Raw genomic sequence first — 20,523 nt, forward strand, 5'->3', positions numbered from 1 at the left:
ACCTTCACTGAAAGAAGCTGTCCTCTCAGTTATTTTGCCTTACATGCATCTGTGATCACAGCTGCATGATGGGCAAAATTGTTTTATCACACTGCATCTTTATCACATAGTAGCTACTCTGTGTATGGTTATCTGTATATGTGGGTCTTTTGGCTGATTATGTACAACCGACTGCATTAAATGAATATTTTTTAAAAAAAATACTGATTTTATTAAAAAAAAACTGCCCCTTATTGGAGTTATAAATATTTTGCATTGTAATCCATTTTTAAATGTAATGCTGGAGGTCAGCACTGAACCCAAAGCTATGTTTTTATTCATTTATTTATTGTTGAAGATCAAATTATGTATGCATCTTCTGTTCTTGTGTTATTAATTACCCTGACAGAAATTGTGAAAATAATTGATACACTGTGTATTTACATCCACATTTTAATCTTGTATGTTGGTGTGCACTAGAAAGCAATCAAATAAATATTTAACAGAATGAGTGTTATAGCCGTTCTGAATGACTATAACAAGTCTGTTATTATAGATAATAATTTAATTTCTCTCCTTTATTTTTAGGTGTTACAGAACATTTTAGAAACAGAGACTGAATATTCCAAGGACCTTCAGAGTCTCCTGATGAACTACCTGCGACCTCTTCAGAATATTGAAAAGTATGACTCACTTAGACATAATGCGACATAACATGCAGTTCTTTTGAAATGTATAAAATTCACATGAATTGTTTGTTTTTGTTTTTTTGCATAATCTAAAGGACTAAGTGGGCAGAAGTCCTTGGCTTACTTGTACGTGTTACTGAATAATTTTTTTTTACCAATCTCCGTACTTCATCACTTTTTCTTCCAGACTGAGCAGCTCAGATGTGGCTCTGATTCTGGGAAACCTGGAAGAGATCAGCACCTTCCAGCAGATGCTCGTCCAATCACTGGAGGAGTGCACCAAGTTAGTCCCTCCCAGCACACACAGCCCCACTGCAGCAGCATCTTCACTGTTTCTCAATACACAGAAGGACATCTAGTGTTGGGCTGCATGTACTACAGGGATATTGGGCTAGACTGTACTTAGACTATGGAAATTTACGGAATTACACTGCATATGTGCATATTGCCTCTTCTTAGTGTGGGAGAGTTAATATAGGTGTATTTTGACCTTCTGCGATCCTATTTTTTATTTTTGTTTTTTATCTGTTTAGGCTTCCAGAAAGCCAACAAAGGGTGGGCAGCTTCTTCCTCAAGCACATGCCACAGATGAAGGCTCTCTATGTTGGTTACTGCTCGAACCATCCCTCTGCAGTTAATGTACTCACCCAATACAGGTATGCTCATATCAGCTGTATTTAGTATCATTAAACAGTGACGCCGGCCTTTCCCACACGTGGCACAGCAGGTCGTACAAATGACCGTGTTAACAAATCTTGTTGACGTTAAATTTGGTCTTAGCTTCCTCTCGTTTAGGCTTGTCACTGTCATCATCACTGTCCAGTCGATATTCCATTGTTACACACACTGCTGTTGAGGTGTTTTTTTTTTTTTTATTTAATGTATTTGCAGTAGTAAATTACAGAGGGGACATCGTAATAGGCTTAAGGAGGGGCACACTGAACCATTAAGTTTGTGAGATGGCTTAATTTCACCTGATGCATGTCAGCTAGTTATTAAAACAAGTGACCAGAAGATAGCCATTAGCAAAGTAAGCAGGTCCAAGAACAACAAGAATGACCACACAGGTAACAGTTTAATGCTCCATCAGTGTTTGGACAGATTGTGCTTTAACAGAAGAGGAAGTGCAGTATTCTCTTTCACTCATGTGTCTGACGCATTAGCACAAACTCTATCTGGAGGTGATAGGCTGAATGTAAATTTTGCTCAGCAGTCTTAGTAACATGAAATTTAAAGGAGCTGCGAGGACCTCTAGAGGACAGAAAATTGAGAGAGATTATCTCGAGTGAGCTGTAGAAGCTCACCTGAGTCGCATCTGAAATATGAAGTTTGTCAGCCTTGTAGATACTTATTGAATTATCCGTCATTCTAAACGTGTCCATAGGTTTTCTAACGTTACTGCCTGGATGGATTGTAACAAATGCTGCCCATATGAAGGTGCTGAAAAGGCAGTGTGTTATTTATCATTTTACCCCTCAGTCTGAGAGCCTGATGGATGTAATGTCGTTACATGAACACAATAACTCGAATGAGGCGATATAGGATATCAAATTGATATCATAGGTGCGTCTATTAAAAAAACCTTGAACAAATTTGAAACTCAGTGACCTCGACCTCAAAGTGTAGGTAAGAGGTCAGGTTTTCTAAAAACAAATCTTGTGAATGTGATAACTCACTAAGGATTTTCAAATTTATACCATATGAGACAAATGGGTAGCAATTTAAAAAACAAAATACGGACTTTATAAAGTGGGCAGCACTGTTGCCTCACTGCAAGAAGGTTCTGAGTTTGACTCCACCATCTGGTCAGGGCTTTCAGGGTATAGCTTGCATGTTCTCCCTGTGTCCGTGTCTGGGAGGGGTTCTCTCTGGGTGGGTTCTCGTAGTCATTCAGGTAGTGGGGTTAGGTTAATTGATGAATCTTATTTTGCCCGTGAGTGCAAGTGGTTGTCTGTATATGCTCTCTCTGTGTTAGCCCTGTGTCAGCTTGGCAACCTGTCCAGGGTGTACAGGTAGCTATGAGAGGTGGGTTTTTTAAAACTGGGTTTTAAATTTTTTTTATAAAAATGTGTTTTTAGCCTTTTGAAAGTGGAGGACTGTGTATAAAAATAGCTAAAAGCAATTAACATATTGACACATTGTTTTATGTTTGATGAAGTCCTCTGTGGTAGTGAACAGAGGCAATATTACCAAAAAAGTATCTTTGTTCAACAAATTATGGCTCTAAGTGAACATCTCACTTTGGGCTTTAAGTCACAGTGAGAGGAATAGTCAAGATTTTCTGACATTCTTACAGAGCATTGATGAATTCATTTCAATTTAATTTTATTTATACAGCGCCAAATCACAACAACAGTCACCTCAAGGCGCTTTATATTGTAAGGTAGACTCTACAATAATACACACAGAGAAAAACCCAACAATCATATGACCCCCTATGAGCAAGCACTTTGGCGACAGTGGGAAGGAAAAACTCCCTTTTAACAGGAAGAAACCAGAACCAGACTCAGGGAGGGGCGGCCATCTGCTGTGACCGGTTGGGGTGAGAGAAGGAAGACGGAATAAAAGACAAGCTGTGGAAGTAAGCCAGAGATTAATAGTCAGTCAGATTAGTCAGATTTTTAAAAAAAATAATGTGCAGATTGATTGAAATAATAGGTCTAGCTGCCTCCATAAGCCTCCTCATGAAGGTAACAGGAGTGAGTAGCACAATCAGAATGCCAATTAGGATGGTTTGACCTTCAGTGGTTCTTAAAACTATTAAATAACTAACAAAGCCAACTTATGTGTTGCGTGCAGACCCTGTGATGATGCTGTTTGTGGTGTAGCTTAAATGTTTTGTTTGTCTTTGGTTCTCTTGCAGTGATGTATTGGGAGATTTTATGGAAGGGCGCGGTGCTGTCAGTCCCGGGATCCTCACCCTGACCACAGGCCTCAGTAAACCCTTTATGAGACTGGACAAATACCCCACACTACTTAAAGAGCTCGAGAGACACATGGAGGTGTGTGTGTCACTGGATAGCCATTTTTCTTCAGCTCCTGTGTTTAGCTTTTTTTGTTAAATGTACAACGTGTCTGCCCTTTTTAGGAGAATCACCCAGACAGACCAGACATCCAGAAGTGCATGTCGTCTTTCAAAAGTCTGTCGGTAAGCTGAACTCTCATCCTCTCCAGACAGACACAACACGTAACCAGACTTTCTATGAAATGAAGTGGCTTAAGAAAAGATTTTGAAACAGCCGTCTGTCTCTTTCACGCCAGGCTCAGTGCCAGGAGGTGCGGAAACGAAAGGAGCTGGAGCTGCAGATTCTTACAGAATCCATCCGGCTGTGGGAGGGGGATGACATCAAAACCTTAGGCTCTGTGATCTACATGAGCCAGGTCTTGGTCCAGAGTCAGCTGTCAGAGGTATTTATTTGGCTCCTTCATCTATACTTCGCTCTGCTATAAACTGCTGCAATAGTCGCTTCCTGTAAATATAATATTAAAGTGCATAAATTGTAGTCTTTTGTACACATAGTACAAATAGTTAGTTCAATGCAAAGACTCAAAATAATTACTGTTCAAGTTCAAGTTCAAGTTAGTGGTAAAGAAATGTGTCCCAAAACTCGCAAAATTTAAATTAAAGCTAAAAACAGTTACTGTTTATACCTGCCTAACCTTTGCTGCTGCAGCCATTTGTTCATCTGTAGACTTTGAAGTGGGCTATACAAGCTAAAGGCATCCTATTTGTACAAAGAAATGCTTACTCATACTCTCTACACTTTCTGCTTTAGGAGAAAAATGAGCGTTACCTCATGCTCTTCCCCCACATCCTCCTCATGCTGTCTGCCAGCCCCAGGATGAGTGGCTTCATATTCCAGGTCAGTAGTCTCATTTATTTATATATATATATATGTATATATATATATATATATATAATAAATAAAAAATAAATTATTTGTTTGTTTTATTTTTTCTTGCATGTCATGTGTATGATGTGGTTATTTCACTCTCCAGGGAAAATTGCCCCTGGCAGGCATGACAGTAACCAAACTAGAAGATTGCGAAGCCCATAGAAATGCTTTCGAGCTCAATGGTAAGGGCACGTTTTACAAGCAAGATGTTGACTCATTCCTGTGGATTTTTATTAACACTTTAAACAATACTGTCCCTGTTCCTGCAGGCACAATGTTTGACCGTCTCCTGGTGATATGCACCAACCAGCAGGACCTGCAGGACTGGGTGGAACACCTGACCAGACAAATCAAACACACTGCAGCCACAGCGCCCAGCCACAAACCACTCACTGTTCCCTGCCACACGGTCAGAACTCAGTGATTAACATACCCACATGTAGATCATTTTCTTTCTGTTCATTGAAACCCAGAACATATTGATTTCTCACTGACTGTGACCCTTTAATTACAGTGCATTATACATATAATCACCTCAAATGATGATGCAAACCCACGTGAAGTGGCTGATTACTTTTACTGGAATTGACCACAATACACAATTGCATTTACTGAAATTAACTTTAAAAAATGCAAAATATTTAGCATTTATCCTTAGAAAGAACAAATTGATATAATTCTATTTTTGGTGTACCCCTGTGCATGTTGGTGACACCACTGTGAAATGAGTTAAATGCCATACATAGGGCTGTGTCACAGATGTATGTAGTGGAGTTTTAGCATGTCCAACCAGGAGTAGATCTCTGGACACTCACTATGGAAGTGTGATATACCATATCTGGTTCAAATATGAATATGAAGCTGCCAAACAGGAGGGAAAGAACTTTCTACACACTTTCTGCAGAGAAGCTTTGTGGATGTAGTAAAGGAGAGGACCTGCAGAGGGTTGTTGTGACAGAAGAGGATGCTAGGGATAAGGTGAGGTGAATGCAGGTGATGAACTGTGGTGACCCCTCACAAAATAAGACGCTGTAAACATTTAGTTTTCTTGAAGGAGGCATTTTGCGTCCTAAGTTTGTGCCCACAATCAACCGAACATTTATTCGTGACATTTTTCAGTCCGCAGTGCTCAGTCCAGTATGAATTACACATTTCCTGCTCAGTTGTTTGGTGTCATGATTATTTAATTGTGACCGCAGTAACCATGTTTATGCCCACCCCTCTTTAGTTAAATTCTCCAGGTTCCTAAGGTTTGAGGGGTTCCTTCCCATGACCTGTAGCTCTGTCAACAAATTCTTAGTAGTGTTCAGGCCAAAGCTCTGGGTGTGTCACTCCAAATCCATTTTTTTTGTCATTTCTTGAATAATTTGGCTCTGTGTTTTGAATCGTTATCTTGTTGGAAGGTTCATTGCTGCTCAAGTCCAAGTTTTTCGGTAGCCTGGCTTATGCTTTCATTGAGAATCTAGATATAATAGTCCTATTTCATGACTGCACCAACTTTTACAAGGTTTCCAGGCCCATTTGCTGAAAAACAAACACCAGTGCATTATACTCACACCTCAGCGTTTGACTGCTGGGAATGTATTTTTGGGTTGAACGCTTCACCTTCCTTTCACCACACCTCTGCTCCCGAAGAGCAGTGTCTGTTTTGAAATCGGTTTTCTGTAGGTTCGCCTTGGTTGCGACATGTGGGTTACTGTTGGCCTCACATAACACTTTTCTTGTGAGAAGGGGCATCATCTTGGGTTTACTATTTCTTTGGACCTCGACTGTGTGGAATTGTACCTATTACTGATCCTTTTAGGCTGTGGCTGCAGGCATCTGCAATAGCTTGGTCATGGCCTTTGTAGCCCACGCCATCCTTTTGAACTCTCACAATGTGTGACCTGAGGTCCTTCACTTATTCATCTGCTTCTGACCGTGACCTGATTGTTCTTTTTTAATCAACTCCCCTCAATTTATAACCCCTAGAAGTTTTCTGAAAATCAACATGGCTTGCATTTATTGCCTCACATTATAGAAACATCTGGAACGCCCTGGGTGTCCTGCACTGTAAACAATTGTCTTGATAGATACTGAGGCATGTGAAGATAATTTGGAACAGGGGTAAAAATTAAACATTAGTATTTTTATTGCTTTTTGTTGTGACGCTTGTTTGCTATTCTCATGTATGAAACAGCAAAAACACCTTTTTGTAAGCGCCAAACAAATGAAGAGTAAATCCGTACAGTTATTGTTCTTCTTTGCAAGCTACATATTCATTGTATAACTCACTCACTTTGTTGCTTCTCGTCCCCCTCAGCTCCCATCTCACCCTCTCACCCCATCCCGACATGGTGAGAACAGGGCCTTGACAGTGGCTCCTACCTACCACACCCTGCCTCACCCATCCTCCCATGGGACACCTCACAACACCATGATGTGGGGCCCACTGGAACCACCAAATACCCCCAAACCATGGAGCCTGAGCTGCCTGCGACCTGCACCCCCACTACGGCCCTCTGCCGCCCTCTGTTACAAGGAGGTAAACCTGATTTACGTTGCTTATGTTAAAACTATATAATCCTAATGCTAAGAAACTGTATGTGCTAGTGAAATGAATAATGATCCTTTTTAAAAAATTAATATAGCCTGTTTATAAAGTATTCTATCATTTGCCCTTCATGTGCAGGATCTTAGTAAAAGTCCTAAGAGTGTGAAGAAACTTCTTCCCAAGCGCAAACCCGAGCGGAAACAGTCTGAAGAGGAATTTGCCTTGAGGAAGAGTATGTGTAAAGTCTTTTATTTTCATATGCTTAGTCTTTTTTGCCTCCATAAAAAGTAATCGTATGACATTTAAGAAATGGCTGAATTGCTGCCTGACTCTACGGAAAACTGCATATTGTTGTGTATACCTCCTTTTCCTTATAGATTAAACAGTGCTGCTAAACTAATAGCTTGTTCTCTCCCTACATTTTACTCACTAGACGGCTAAGAAAGCGGTATCAGTCTTCCTATTTCTTTCATAGTGAGAGAACAAAGACATTAGCATGTGAATTAAATGTGCTTTTTCCTGGCACCGTCTCTTTCTCAGGCACAGCTGCTCTGGAAGAAGACGCCCAAATCCTGAAAGTTATCGAGGCATACTGCACCAGCGCCAAAACCAGGCAGACTCTTAACTCTAGTAAGAAAAAACAAACTCTTACCCGTGCAGATATACAAACGAAAGAAGAGAGGTTCATACTGGATCTTGCTCTCTTTGTAGCAGCTGCATCTGTATTCTGTACTCAGTGCCTTTCTTTAACTTTATTCTGTACTGACCCCTCTAACAGTATCTCTTCTTCTTCCTGTTTCTCCTCCATTCCTTTACTTTTGGCATTATTTTCCTTGAGTTTATCCTTTCCTCATCTTTTATTTGATGCTTTTCTATAATTTTATCCATCGTCTCATCCTGCATCTTCCATTGGTTTTATGATTTGCCATTTGTTGCGTGTTTGCGTATGCTTCCTCCTTCCTCCCTCCCTCCCTGTGCCGTCACTCGTCTTCCCTCGACCACCATTTCCTCCTCCTGCATTCGCAACATCACTCTCAACCCCGCCCACTCCACCCAGCCTGGCAGGGCACCGACCTGATGCACAACCACGTGCTGGCTGACGTGGACCAGTCCTGCGTGGATTCGCCGGGCCGCCGTAGCAGCGTGTCCCGGCCAGAACTGACCTCTGACCTTTCGGAGGACTCAGACTATGACTCCATCTGGACCACCCACAGTTACAGAATGGGCTCAGTGCCACGCAAGAGCTGCATCTCTCACCAGAACTGAAGACCGTACAGTACTGCCAAGCTGTGCTGTGAAGTGAAGTACAGCCCGCTTACCTCTTTTCTCTTCAATGTGTTTGAAAAAAAAAGATTTTTTTAATTTATCTATTTATTTTCTATTATGATTTTTCAATTTTTTTGTTAACTTATTTGTTTTATTTATTTTTCGACAGTTTGTTTGAAGATGTTTCAGGCATCTCCCTGTTGCCTTTGCCATTTCCCCTTTTATGTGCCTCCTCTCTTTCTGTAGTTGTCATGCAGTAGGTGTTTGATAATTTATTCTTAATTTATCTTGAATGTGACCACTCCCCTGGTTTGAACATAAATGGGGTAAGCTCTCAGGAGAGAGTACAGGGATTTCAGAGTGGAATATGTGGGAGGGAGACCCAGGGGTGGGAGAAATGGGGACTGAGCTTTTCCTGTCTGATATTCAGATGTATTTCAGGAACGACTGTATTCTATTTACCATGTACTACTCCTCTCCAGTATGTGTTTCTAGAGTATGTATGCTGAAACATAGCACAGATGCTACACAGGTACAGGCACATATCCCCCTGCTGTCTGAAAATATAAAGGCATGCAAATGCAATATCCAAATTATCAACGTTTAATAGAATTTTCAGAACATGAAGTTATACCCGTGTTGCAAACCTGTGACAGCATGAAATTTAACATTCCAGATAGCTTTTGTGTGTTCAGTCCAAACTGAATATTCAGTGGTTTAATTAAATATTCAGCGCCTAATAGTTTGTCAAATTCAGTCCAATTTTTTTGTCCTTTGTCCATAGCTGCTACAGAAAGAGAAGATTATCACTTCACTCTCTGAGTAAGGTGTTACTAATTTGATTAAAGTCGTTCTACCAAGACTGATAAATAATAAGGTTCTGACCGTCTAAATGACCAAAAAACTCAATTTCAGACTTGCCTATAGTAGTATGCAGATGTACGGATAGTTTTAGTACGTCTTTTGTGACCATTGCAAATATAATTCTAGCTCTTTGGTATCAGGTGGGGGGGACAGACTATCTGCAGGACTACATACCACCGCTGGCATTAAGTAATTGGACATAATTTGTTTTCCTTTGATTTTTTTTTTTTTTAAGCGAAGAAGTGACTTTTATTACTATTCATTTTGATAGTTTACTCCTAGTGTAGTCTCTAAGGCATGATCCTCAGTCTGATCTTAAAGTGGATCCATTATGCTTTTCCCAGTTTTCTCTTAAATATACAGTTTCAACTTTGAAATACAAGTCAAAATCTCAGGCTTCAGGATTCAGAGTGCTCTAAAAGCTTAGTTTGACAGTCATTTGTTCTTTTTTCGGGATACATAACAACACGTCGAGATGTATGATGATAAAGAGAGGGGTCTTCTTGATACATCTTCTGTTTGTAAAGACAGCCAATAAGGAGAAATCTGGTGGCTTAAAAGGGAGAGGAGCTAAAATAACTTGGATTAAAGTCAAGACCACACAAAGGACCAGTATAAGCTAAATAAGGATTATTATGAGCAATAATCATGCAAAGACACTCTAGTAGAGTCAAGGAATAAGAATAGGATTTTAATTGGTCCCCTTTAATGTCTAGTTATGTTTCTGTCCGTATCACAGGGTTGCATTTATATAATGGTTTAATACTCAAGTTAATGAATTATTTAAATAAAAGGTTTCATATAAAACAAGCAAAGGGCGTCAGTCTGTGAGCTACAAGCTAAAACGGTTACAATCCTATAGTAGAAATTGAACGCCTTCGTTTGATGGGGGATATGTGTCCCATACGTTAAAGAAACAACTTACCATTTGGGGAAATGCACTCACTACATTTCTTGCCAAGTTCTGTGTGAAGAGTGATAACACCCACGTTCAGTATGACTCTGAAGCTTAGCATAAAGAACGAGAAGAGCTAGTCTGCCTCTGTCTAACGGTAATAAATCCAACAGCTAGGACCTTTTTAAATGTCACCGTTTTAATAAACAAAAATTAAGCAGGTTAATTTTAGCCAACTAACTGGTGCTTGTTGACTGACAGAACTAGTTTTTTTTTTTTTAAGTTGTGCTAGGTTTTTATGCTAGTTTTGGCTAAACATGTTGCAGCTCCAGCTCTAACCCTGCAAGCATGAATTGATATCAGTTTTCTTATCTCACTCATTCATGGGAAGAAGCATTTACTTGCGTCCAACTTTGAGTCATGAAGTCGCGTTATGTTCCAGGAGAACAGCTTGTCAGCCATGTTTACTAGCTTTCAACGTCAACTAGCTTGACAGGCTTCTCAGACAGGAGAGGATGGTTATAAAATCACAGATGAAACTAATAACTCTGGGTGTAGCTCTTGTTGTATGCTCTGACAATTTGAACCACACAAAGATGTTCAATGCCATTTGAAAACATCACCCCTTTTCTTTCTTTTTTCCTTTTTTTTTTTTTTTTTTGTTGCAACAAACTAGCACCTATGCTGTGGCCTCATTACCGAGACTTGCCTTCGCGTCGTCCGGCTTGTGAGGCTTCCCATACTATCTAGCGTTAATGACTATTTTTATGAAGAAGTATTTTTCCAGTCTTGGATATTAAAAGTACAGGCTGACATCCTCTTACAGTAAGCAATGTAAGTGACATAGAATATATTGGTCCATGTTACAGTTTGAACTGCTCTTTTTTTTCTTCTTCTTCTTGTATTTATTATTTGGTATAAATGCTCCTTTTTAAAAAATTTATTTATATTTTATTCTGTATGCCGATGTTTACAAAATGATCCCTGGAAGAATCGTTTGTTTTCTTTTTGAAATTTTCTCGGTCTGTATCAACGTTTACACAGAATTTATGACATGAAGTGTTTGAGTTCTTTTGCACAATCATGTAACAGGCCAGTGGGTGGGTTGAGGGATAGAATCTGTTAAAATTCTGTACTTTCTGTCGTCTGCCTAGAGTGTGTATGATATAATCCTAAAGGTAGACTTAAGTATTCAGTGTTACTGTAAAGTAAATGCTCATTCGTGGTGTAAATGCTCACCCTCTGTGTTTTGATAGCATTGAGGGGTTTAAAAAGAAAAACAAGCAAGAGAGAGAGAGATCATGATTATACAGGAACATTTCTATGTGAACTACTTGTTCAGCTCAGAATACTGTCAGAGTGGACTTGAAATCTAAAGAGCACATAATGACCCTTTCTGTAAATACTAGTCATCTTGGAGCAAGGAAAAAAATCCATTCAATCTTCTATGAGTATTTGAGCTAAGAATATCACTGTCCTTATATCATGTGCTATATTTTGTGACAGGTGTATTCTGTGGTTTAAGAAACTAAGTCGAACTGTGGGACAGGCAGGGTGACGAGACTAACTGTCTTTAGCCAACATTGTCCTCTGTGTGCTCAAATGTTGTATTCAGTTCACACACGTAGCCATGTCTTATCTGCAAACGGCGCCTTCAGTGTATTTGTTCTACACTGTTGAAGTGTTCAAGTCCCAAACGCTGTATTATGAGTTTTGAATAAATCTGTCATTTGGTAGACGTTGGCATTCATGTGACTTTGTTTTTGCAGAACAAGTATGTGGTTTCATTTGGGAGAGATGGTGAAGTCTTTGCTAGTTTCAAATTACCAAGGTGTATGACGAATGGTCACATGACTCTGTTTTTGTGTCTCCCATTTGCTTTCACTATCCTCTGTGTCTTCTGTCTGAAAACTGGTCTGTGCATGACTAACACACAACTACAACCAGCTGTGCGTGTTTGTGTCTCTTGGATGCTGTGTGTCATTCCAATAAAATTCGGATTTTGGTCTTAAAAAAGGAAAAGTCATTTACCAAAGATGACTGCACTGGCTTACTGCGTTCGGAAGTATCATCTGTTGAAGAGCTGTTCTGTTTTGAAACAGGGCCACAAAGGGAAACGGGGCTCCATGTGATCATCCCCGGTGAGGAGAAAGTACTTTTGGAGGATCCCAGTCGCAATGGACAAAGTACTTTGGAAGAAAAGTAAGATGATGGATGACTCTCTTTTCCATGCTTCTATCCTGGCTCATGCCTAATGTCTTTAAATCCTGTAATTCTCAGCTTAGTCCTTGCTGTATTCTGTATGCGGTGCTTATAGAGCTGTGGAAAAAATATTTGCCCCCTTCCTGTTTTTTTAAAAAAAAAAATTTATTTTATCTTTTTGCATATTTGACACACCTACATGTTTCAGATAATCAAATTTTACCTACCTGACCCTGTGTGGAAAAGGCTAATAACTGCTTGTGCTACGCGCGGGCAGCAAGAACTGCTATCAAGCAAGGGATTTAGGCCCAGTCTTCTTTGAAGAATGGTTTTGATTCAGACAGATTGGAGGGTTTGTTTATTAAAGCATGAGCAGCCTGTTTAAGGTCATGCCAAAGCATTTCAATCAGGTTTAAGGCTGGACGTTTGGTCAGCAGCGGTTTTCTCCTTAGAGACATCCAAGGGAGAGCTCCTTATTGTTGAATCATGAACTCTGACCTGAACAGAAACGAGGGAGACCTGCAGTTCTTTAGATGTTGTTCTGGGTTGTTTTGTGACTTCCTGGATGAGTCATTGATGCACTTGTGGAGTACTTTTGGTAGGCTGGCTCCCTCTGGGAAGGTTGCCCCAGTGTTCCAAGTTTTCTCCATTGGTAGATAATGGCTCTCACCGTGGTTCACTGGAGTCCCAAAAATGGCTTTGTAGCAATTTCAACACTGATAGATGTCAATGACTTTGTTTCTCATCTGTTTTTCTTTAAATAATGGTGTGAAGTGTTGCTTTTAGACCACTTTTTCTGACAAGTTCTATTTTAAGTGATTTCTTGATTCACAGTTGATTCATACTAATATAGAAAACTGTTGTTAGAACCCTGCGTCATTACTGCAAGCTAGCTGAAGGCTCTCCCCACCATTTGAGGTCTGTGTTGAAATTACAGTTGTGTTACAGTTTTTTTTTATACAACCGTAGTCTAGTGAGGAGTGAAATAAGTTGTATAAGGGTGTGTCCAAAGGTAGAGATTTTGACTATACCGCTCTGCCGCAATAGCGCATGTTGATGGTGTCATCAAGCTGCGCCTGTTTTGGTCGAAAACATCGCAGCGTCTGCAAGCAATATCGTCTGCAAGCAATATCGTCTGCAAGCAATATCATCTGCAAATTGGGTGACAGTAATAGTGAAGAGACGAAGCACGTTTTGGAATACGAGGAAAGCGAAAAACTGCGCTTCCTCCACTTCCGTACCATTGAGTCATTCATGCTGAATTCTCTCGCAGCTGCTCTATTCCCATGTTGTTGCAGTATAGTAATGACTAACCTCGTATTGTGGATGGATTATCTCAGTTGTTGTCCTGACTAGGGATGGGTATCGTTTAGGTTTTATCCAATACCAGTGCCAAACCGGTATTTTTGAAATGGTGCCGGTGCTTAACCCTTTAAAACCGGTCGGAGTGGGCACGCTCCATTTTGCGCAACTATTTTTAAATCCCTGTAGAACTGCAACCACGTAAGCTAGCGCAATAATTTTTTTTGCATATGAAACCGGAGGAGTTGTACTTACATCTTATGCCATCAGCTTGTCCTAGGTCACGGTTTCCTTCCACATATAGCTTTGCAAAAACTGCATAAAAAGCGCTTGCAGCAACAAAAACATAATATCCCAGAAACACGCTTTGCCGATCCGATCAGCTGTTCGTAACACTTCCTACATTGGAATAGATGTCAGCGCGAACTATCGCATGTCCGCCATTACCTGCCCGAAACCGGAAGTGATGTTATTTTCGCGGAAATGCAGTTTTTAACCATCAGGGCCTCATAAGCTTATACTGGTGTTTTTAAAACTGTGTCATTTCTGGGATGCTTAGAACTCATATTGCCCTACTGGAAATAGTTTATTTTGATGCATATGCTGCTTTTTTGCAAATTTGCACTATAATATTTATTTTACTTTTTCCTGCAGTATATAAAAATTGGTGTATTTCAAAAATAAAACTATGAAGACACTCAAAATAAATTTCCAGTGGTGGGAAACTATTTTGTGCAACTTTTTTGTATTTACAGTTTTGAGGGATAAGCCCCTTAAATTTTTCTAATTAGAAATATATGTTAAAAAAACAAAAACGATTTTCAATTTTTTTGTAGTTTATTGCACTTTTTTTGCAATTTATGTAATTGCTATGCACTTAATGCATACATATTATTAAAATTTGGGCTATAATGGTTGTATTGATGTATAGCAACTTGAAATGTTCCCAAAAATGGCATTACAGCATGTAAAAATATAATATAAGCTCTGGTGGACTTGGTTCTATTCTAGGTCTTAAAGGGTTAAACAGTGCTCGAACCGGTGCTTAAAGAATGGAGAACACAAACTTTGTCCAAAAACCTCTTATGTTTTTATTTTTAGTAGTTTCTTTTTTCTGCAAAATGATAACCAAGTTAGCCTTTTCTGTTGATACACCATACCTCTGGTTGGAACCGGTGCTTAAACAATGGAAAACACAAACTTTGTCCTAAAACCTCTCATGTTTATCTGGTTTTTTTTTTCATAAAAAGATAATAATGTTAGCCTTTTCTGCAGCTATAGGGTATATATGGTATCACTCTATCAAACAAGAAGACAGCCGCATGTAACTATGATGGTGTTTGCTAGTTCACCTTACGTGCATTAATTTAATAACGTTAAGCTACTCAACCAGAGAAGAACGGCTGCTGCTGCCATCATCATCCGTCATCATTTCTGCTACACTGGCAGGGCTAGGGGCCAGGACTCTACTCTTTGTCTGTGAAGGTTCTCAGTCATCCAGGTCATCGTAGTCAAAGGAGCTTGCAAAGAAAAGCGTCTGGACTTCTTTAAGTTAATTGAAGACGTTTCACCTCTCATCCGAGAAGCTTCTTCAGTTCTAAGGTCAAATGGTGGGGAGTCCCAGATATAAACCTAGTGGGAGTATCCCCCCCACAGAGGGACAAAAGGACCCCCTGATGATCCTCTAATCATTGGTGTCGTAAACCACCGCCTCTGTTCAAAGATTGTCGCTCACAGTGACATCTATGTCCACTGTGAGCGACCATCTTTGAACAGAGGCGGTGGTTTACGACACCAACTCTCTGCCATCTATAATCCAGCTTTGAGTTCCCTCCCCAGATGCCTTAACGCCCACTCACATCCTGGGCCATCTGACCTCAGGAATTCGCAGGTTTCACAATGAACTCACCCGAAACTCTGGCTGATTGGGACCCACACCCAGTTTCACACCTTGGCTCAGGCGATTAGAGGATCATCAGGGGGTCCTTTTGTCCCTCTGTGGGGGGATACTCCCACTAGGTTTATATCTGGGACTCCCCACCATTTGACCTTAGAACTGAAGAAGCTTCTCGGATGAGAGGTGAATCGTCTTCAATTAACTTAAAGAAGTCCAGACGCTTTTCTTTGCAAGCTCCTTTGACGACTCTACTCTTCGGTTTCTTGGGGGATGTTGCTAACTCCAGGTCTGATAACAGGCACCACACCCGCAGTAGATGTGCTCGGTGTGAGGTCTTGCAGCAAGCTATTAAATACGGTGCATTTCTCAGCTTTTAAAAAAATGCTATGCATTGCCAGGTGTTTCATCAGATTCGAGGTGTTACCTCCTTTGCACAGTATCACCTTAAAGCACTTGTTGCAGGCTGCTGAGTTTGCATCTTTTGCTGTGAAGTACAGCCAGACTTTTGACCGCTTTGCCTTGGGCATTTTTAATCTGTAGCTCTGCTCTAAAAGAACGTACGTACCTGGACCCGCCTACTATCCTTGGAAAGGTAAAATGATTGGCTAGAATCCAAAGTGTATGACATCTCAAAAAAAAAAAAGCACCGAAATGTGCGCTGCTTTTCAGTCTGGTTGCTACCGTTTATGTCAGAACCTATCGGTACCCATCCCTAGTCCTGACTGAAATTTGGTCCGTTTACAGCATTATGCCATGCGATTGCATTTGTCCCTAGCCATCAGACCCTCACGTTAACTTTTATTGAGTGGAAAAAAGCTAGCGTTCATCCTCCAGCTTCACTGTTTATGTTATGCTAACATAGCTCGCTAGCAATCATATAGCACTTCATTAAATACCAGCTAGTCCAACTTCAGTAACCCTACAAACATCACTGCTGTTTAGTTTTCTGTCTTCGTTAATGTTGGAAGTGATAACAGAGCCGTTCACAGTAGCATCGCTCTGCTAACATGCTAACAGCACATTTGAGTTACTCACCCCGTCCCTTCCTGTGCGGAATCATAGCGTAAGCGAATCACTCACTCACCCCCTCTTTTCCTGTGCTGAATCATAGCATGAACGAATCACTCACCCCCTCCCTTGCTGTGCTGAATTGTAGCATAAAGGAATCACTCACTCACCCCCTCCCTCCTGGCTCACAGCTTCTTCTTCTTCTTCTTCTTGGTTGGAAACCAACGTTAAGGCGCATTACCGCCCTCTGGCTCACAGCTCAGTGGACATTTAGATGAGAAAATATATATTTGACACATTTGAGGAAAATACTAATAAAATAAAATAAAATAACAATAAATAAAATGAATTTTCCCTTTAGAAATCTTAATTTTTTTGCTCTTTTTTGCTCTATAAAAATAGTTGTTTTTATTTTTTAATCACTCATCTTAGTAGTAGGATATACATGAAAAGAGAAACAAAGTAAGTTTGAGTGAAAATGTAAATTTTCTGCACTCTCTGGGCAACTGACTCAGTGACTCAAATGACTCGAAAAATCCGATTCATTTTGGTGAGTGACTCATTCAAACTCGATTCAGTAAAAAGAATCGAATTTACCATCACTAGCCGTAATGCTCTGACAATCACACCAAGCGGTGCGGCTTCATAGCTTACCAAAGTCGTACTAAAACATTTTGACAGATTTTTGAGTGCCGTGTTCCACATAAAATCGGTTCGAGGTCATTAAGCACAACCAGAATTCATACATAAGGCACACTGGATTATAAGGTGCACTGTGAATTTTTGAGAAAATTAAAGGATTTTAAGTGCGCCTTTATAGTGCTAAAATACGGAAGAAAAGAATATATCGTGATATATACCGTGATATGGATTTTACGCCATATCGCCCAGCCCTATGTGTCAGCCTTCCTTGTAGGAAAAATAAACTGTTGGTGTTGTTTTGTCTTTTTTTTGACTGTTTGTTAGCAGTTTTTGAGATATCATTTTCAAATTTTGTGTGATGGTAGATAACAACAACAGCTTGAGTTGATTTAATTTGGGTGAAAATTTTGTCAAGGTCAGACAAAATGTGAAAATCAGTAATGCTTCATCTTAAAACTACAATACAATTGTCTATGACTCATTGTTAGCACCATTGTTTTTTTTGCTTTGTTTTTTTTTTTCAAGTACTTCGCCCTACCACCTCACAATGATGCCTTAGCAGGCCTTCCACATCTAAACAAAATAAATAAAAAAAATCACAAAACATCAAAGTCTCTTGCACTTTGGGGGACGTTGCGCTCTCTAAGTGCGTTTGTTGTAAATATTTTTATTAATTTCTATAATTATTTTTAAAATTGTATTTATTTATTTTTAAATAGGAGCCTGGTGGATGTGGTATATGCCCTGAGGGATGAGGTTCAAGAGCTGAAACAGGTGATGTTGGATGTTTGTTGGGTAACTCATGATACTGTGTTTATGAAATTATAGATGTCAAAACTGGATAATTTTAAAGGCTGAGTGACTAAATGTCATCTTCAGATTTGTTTTAAAATGTATTTCATGATTGTTTTCCAACACAGGATAACAAGAAGATGAAGAGGTCACTGGAGGAAGAGCAGCGAGCACGGAAGGATCTAGAAAAAGTTGTTAGAAACGTTCTGAAGAGCATTAATGACCCAGCGTGGGATGAGACAAACCTGTGAGGCTCAAGTTAACACCCATGTGAAGCTTGTAGAAAGAAAGAACTTGTACAGTACCTGTGGACTTGATTGCACTGTTTGAAAGACATGAATTAAGCTCAGTTGCGTGAAGGTAAATGTCCATCTTAAGGCAAGTAAATGTGGGCTTGTTTGAGATGGATCCACCAGTGCACTTTAAGTGCCATTCAGCTTAATAGACAGGCCTTATTGAGATGACTTGTTAAACTTCCTCGATCATCTGTCCCAAAATAACATTCCTTGATCACTAAGCAAGCGTGACTGTACTGAACCATCCAGCATCAATGTCTGTGGCTGTGTTCACGAAGCTGGAGGATAACTGGAGAGAGTTCCTCTCCGTCTGTTTACAATCATTTAACGGCACAACTATCCACTGTACAGAATGGTACTTTAATGGTGTTAATGGTCCAAAGGCTTTGACAAGTCTTAACTTGAACAAAGCCATTTCATAACCTCTTTATTTAATTTTTTATGAAATGATTTTTTTGCAGGGTATCCTCCTCAGACTCAGGCTAAGCCTGATGCTTTTAACCTTTAGCAAAGCTTGTGCCAGGAAACTCCTTTATGTCTGTTTTTAATCCATTTTTTTCTTTTGTTTTTGTTTGACAACTTTACTTTTTCATTTTTCCTAAGGGAACTGTACAGGTATTAATGTTGTACTGTATATTGTAAATACTGCTAAAAGATGAGCCTTTGCCCGTTGGGATAAATAAATGTGTTCTCTGAGGTATGCTTTTGAATGCCGCTACTAAATCTGCACCATCCCCATTTAGTATTATGGAAGGAATATATACACACACGCGCTCGCACTTGTGTGCCCGCTGGGATTAATACATGTCTGTCAGGAAACCTAATAAGAATACCAATATTTAAATTCAAAATTTTACTATTAAACTTTTAGTTTATATTTAACTTGCCTGAAAGCTTTAGGTGACATAGAAAACCACAAAATCAGCTTATACGCCTGTGTGTGACTACTTCATTATTTCTTTTCAGCACCTATGCACAGAGGCTGTGGATAGGTGCTGAGCAGAACTTATTTCTATCCCAAGAAAATCACAACAAGTTAAGTCAAAAAATGACTCTCACCAAAGAGTATACCTGTCTAAAAACTTTTTCCAGTGGTAGATGAAGTAATTTATATATAAATAATTTTTCAAAAGTCCACAGACTTAACAAGTTATTATTTTAAGCTCTACTTTGGTTAAATGTTGTTTAGTTTCTGATAAAACATCTTCACCTGAAAATGTGAAGTAAATAATTCTAGTGTTTAAAAGAACTGTGGTTTCCACTGAAATTTAGTAGACTGAATGAAATTGGACTACAGTATGTTTTCTATAGTATATCGTTACTAAAATATGGGCTTGTGAGATTTAACAGTGACTGTAGCTGAGTAATATTAGATTGAAATGTATCTAATTGGCTCATAACAGGCCAAACACTAATATCATGAACACAAATATGTGCCTAAACCATTATAAACCACTATATTCTTTCCTTTTGTGCTTTAGTATGTTAGGTACTAAACAATAACATGTAATTAAACAATATTACATTTTTATAACAACAACCACAACCCTGTTACTGTTCTTCTTACAAGTCAGTATATAAACATTTTAATGCAGAGACTTTTACTGATTTATTACAAGCAGTTTATCATTATAGTTACCAGTATAGTAGAGTGTATACAATATACTATGCTATTACTGTAACTGGTTTTGTCTCATAGGATTAGTTAATACTTTGGTAATACTGTAGTAATAACTTGAAATTTCCATATTATCACCACTTTATTACCACTATTACCACAATATTACTGAGATGTAATAAGCACTGATGAAATATTTGGCTCTCTGTGTTTACCTTTGATGACAGTAGAAAAAGCTCGCTGACTTGTCTACCTCTCATTTATTTGGAGTCAAATATCTGGACCGGGGTTAAATTCAACTCGCTCAATATATAGATCTGGTTTCTGAAGTTTCTCCACAGGGAAACATCTGGATTTTGCTGTTTTTGTTTTGTTTTGCTGTTTAGTGCTGAGAATAAACACTCTGGGCTAAACTGGGCTCCATTGGAGCTGGAGATGAAGCCAACGGGAATGAAAATAACCAAAAGTAGCCAAAACTGTGAAGTAAGGGGCAATAAAGCCATACGCCCGGTCCTGCTGCTACACATGAGTGAATTAATTCATCTTATTCAGATGTCATTCTTCACTTGGCCGGAGGGTGCCTAACAATGGCTGCTAGGCCTTATTAGTTATTTATTTATTTGTAAGTTTTCAATTTTCACAAC

The 20,523-nt window shown here is 39.4% G+C and overlaps 1 protein-coding gene across 4 annotated transcripts in view; it reads left to right on the top strand.

Annotated features, from left to right (window-relative positions):
- arhgef7a (Rho guanine nucleotide exchange factor (GEF) 7a) overlaps positions 1–18,963 on the top strand; it is a 34,859-nt gene extending 15,896 nt beyond the window's left edge. For 2 of the 4 annotated variants that reach the window (XM_040005580.1, XM_040005578.1), the window contains 15 exons: positions 568–662; positions 856–951; positions 1,202–1,324; positions 3,532–3,670; positions 3,757–3,816; positions 3,930–4,076; positions 4,445–4,531; positions 4,668–4,746; positions 4,834–4,973; positions 6,867–7,088; positions 7,236–7,329; positions 7,638–7,727; positions 12,225–12,324; positions 17,893–17,947; positions 18,094–18,963. In XM_040005580.1, the coding sequence (XP_039861514.1) occupies positions 568–662; positions 856–951; positions 1,202–1,324; positions 3,532–3,670; positions 3,757–3,816; positions 3,930–4,076; positions 4,445–4,531; positions 4,668–4,746; positions 4,834–4,973; positions 6,867–7,088; positions 7,236–7,329; positions 7,638–7,727; positions 12,225–12,324; positions 17,893–17,947; positions 18,094–18,216 (1,650 nt within the window). In that variant the 3' untranslated portion in view covers positions 18,217–18,963. Of the gene's footprint in view, positions 1–567; positions 663–855; positions 952–1,201; positions 1,325–3,531; positions 3,671–3,756; positions 3,817–3,929; positions 4,077–4,444; positions 4,532–4,667; positions 4,747–4,833; positions 4,974–6,866; positions 7,089–7,235; positions 7,330–7,637; positions 7,728–8,154; positions 11,861–12,224; positions 12,325–17,892; positions 17,948–18,093 lie in introns of those variants that run through there. The other 2 variants (XM_040005581.1, XM_040005579.1) reach the window with 2 other exon arrangements.
- The last annotated feature ends 1,560 nt before the right edge of the window (positions 18,964–20,523 follow it).

The sequence above is a fragment of the Simochromis diagramma genome, unplaced genomic scaffold (assembly GCF_900408965.1).
Source record: "Simochromis diagramma unplaced genomic scaffold, fSimDia1.1 OVJJ01000501.1, whole genome shotgun sequence".
NCBI classification, from domain to species: Eukaryota; Metazoa; Chordata; class Actinopteri; order Cichliformes; family Cichlidae; genus Simochromis; species Simochromis diagramma.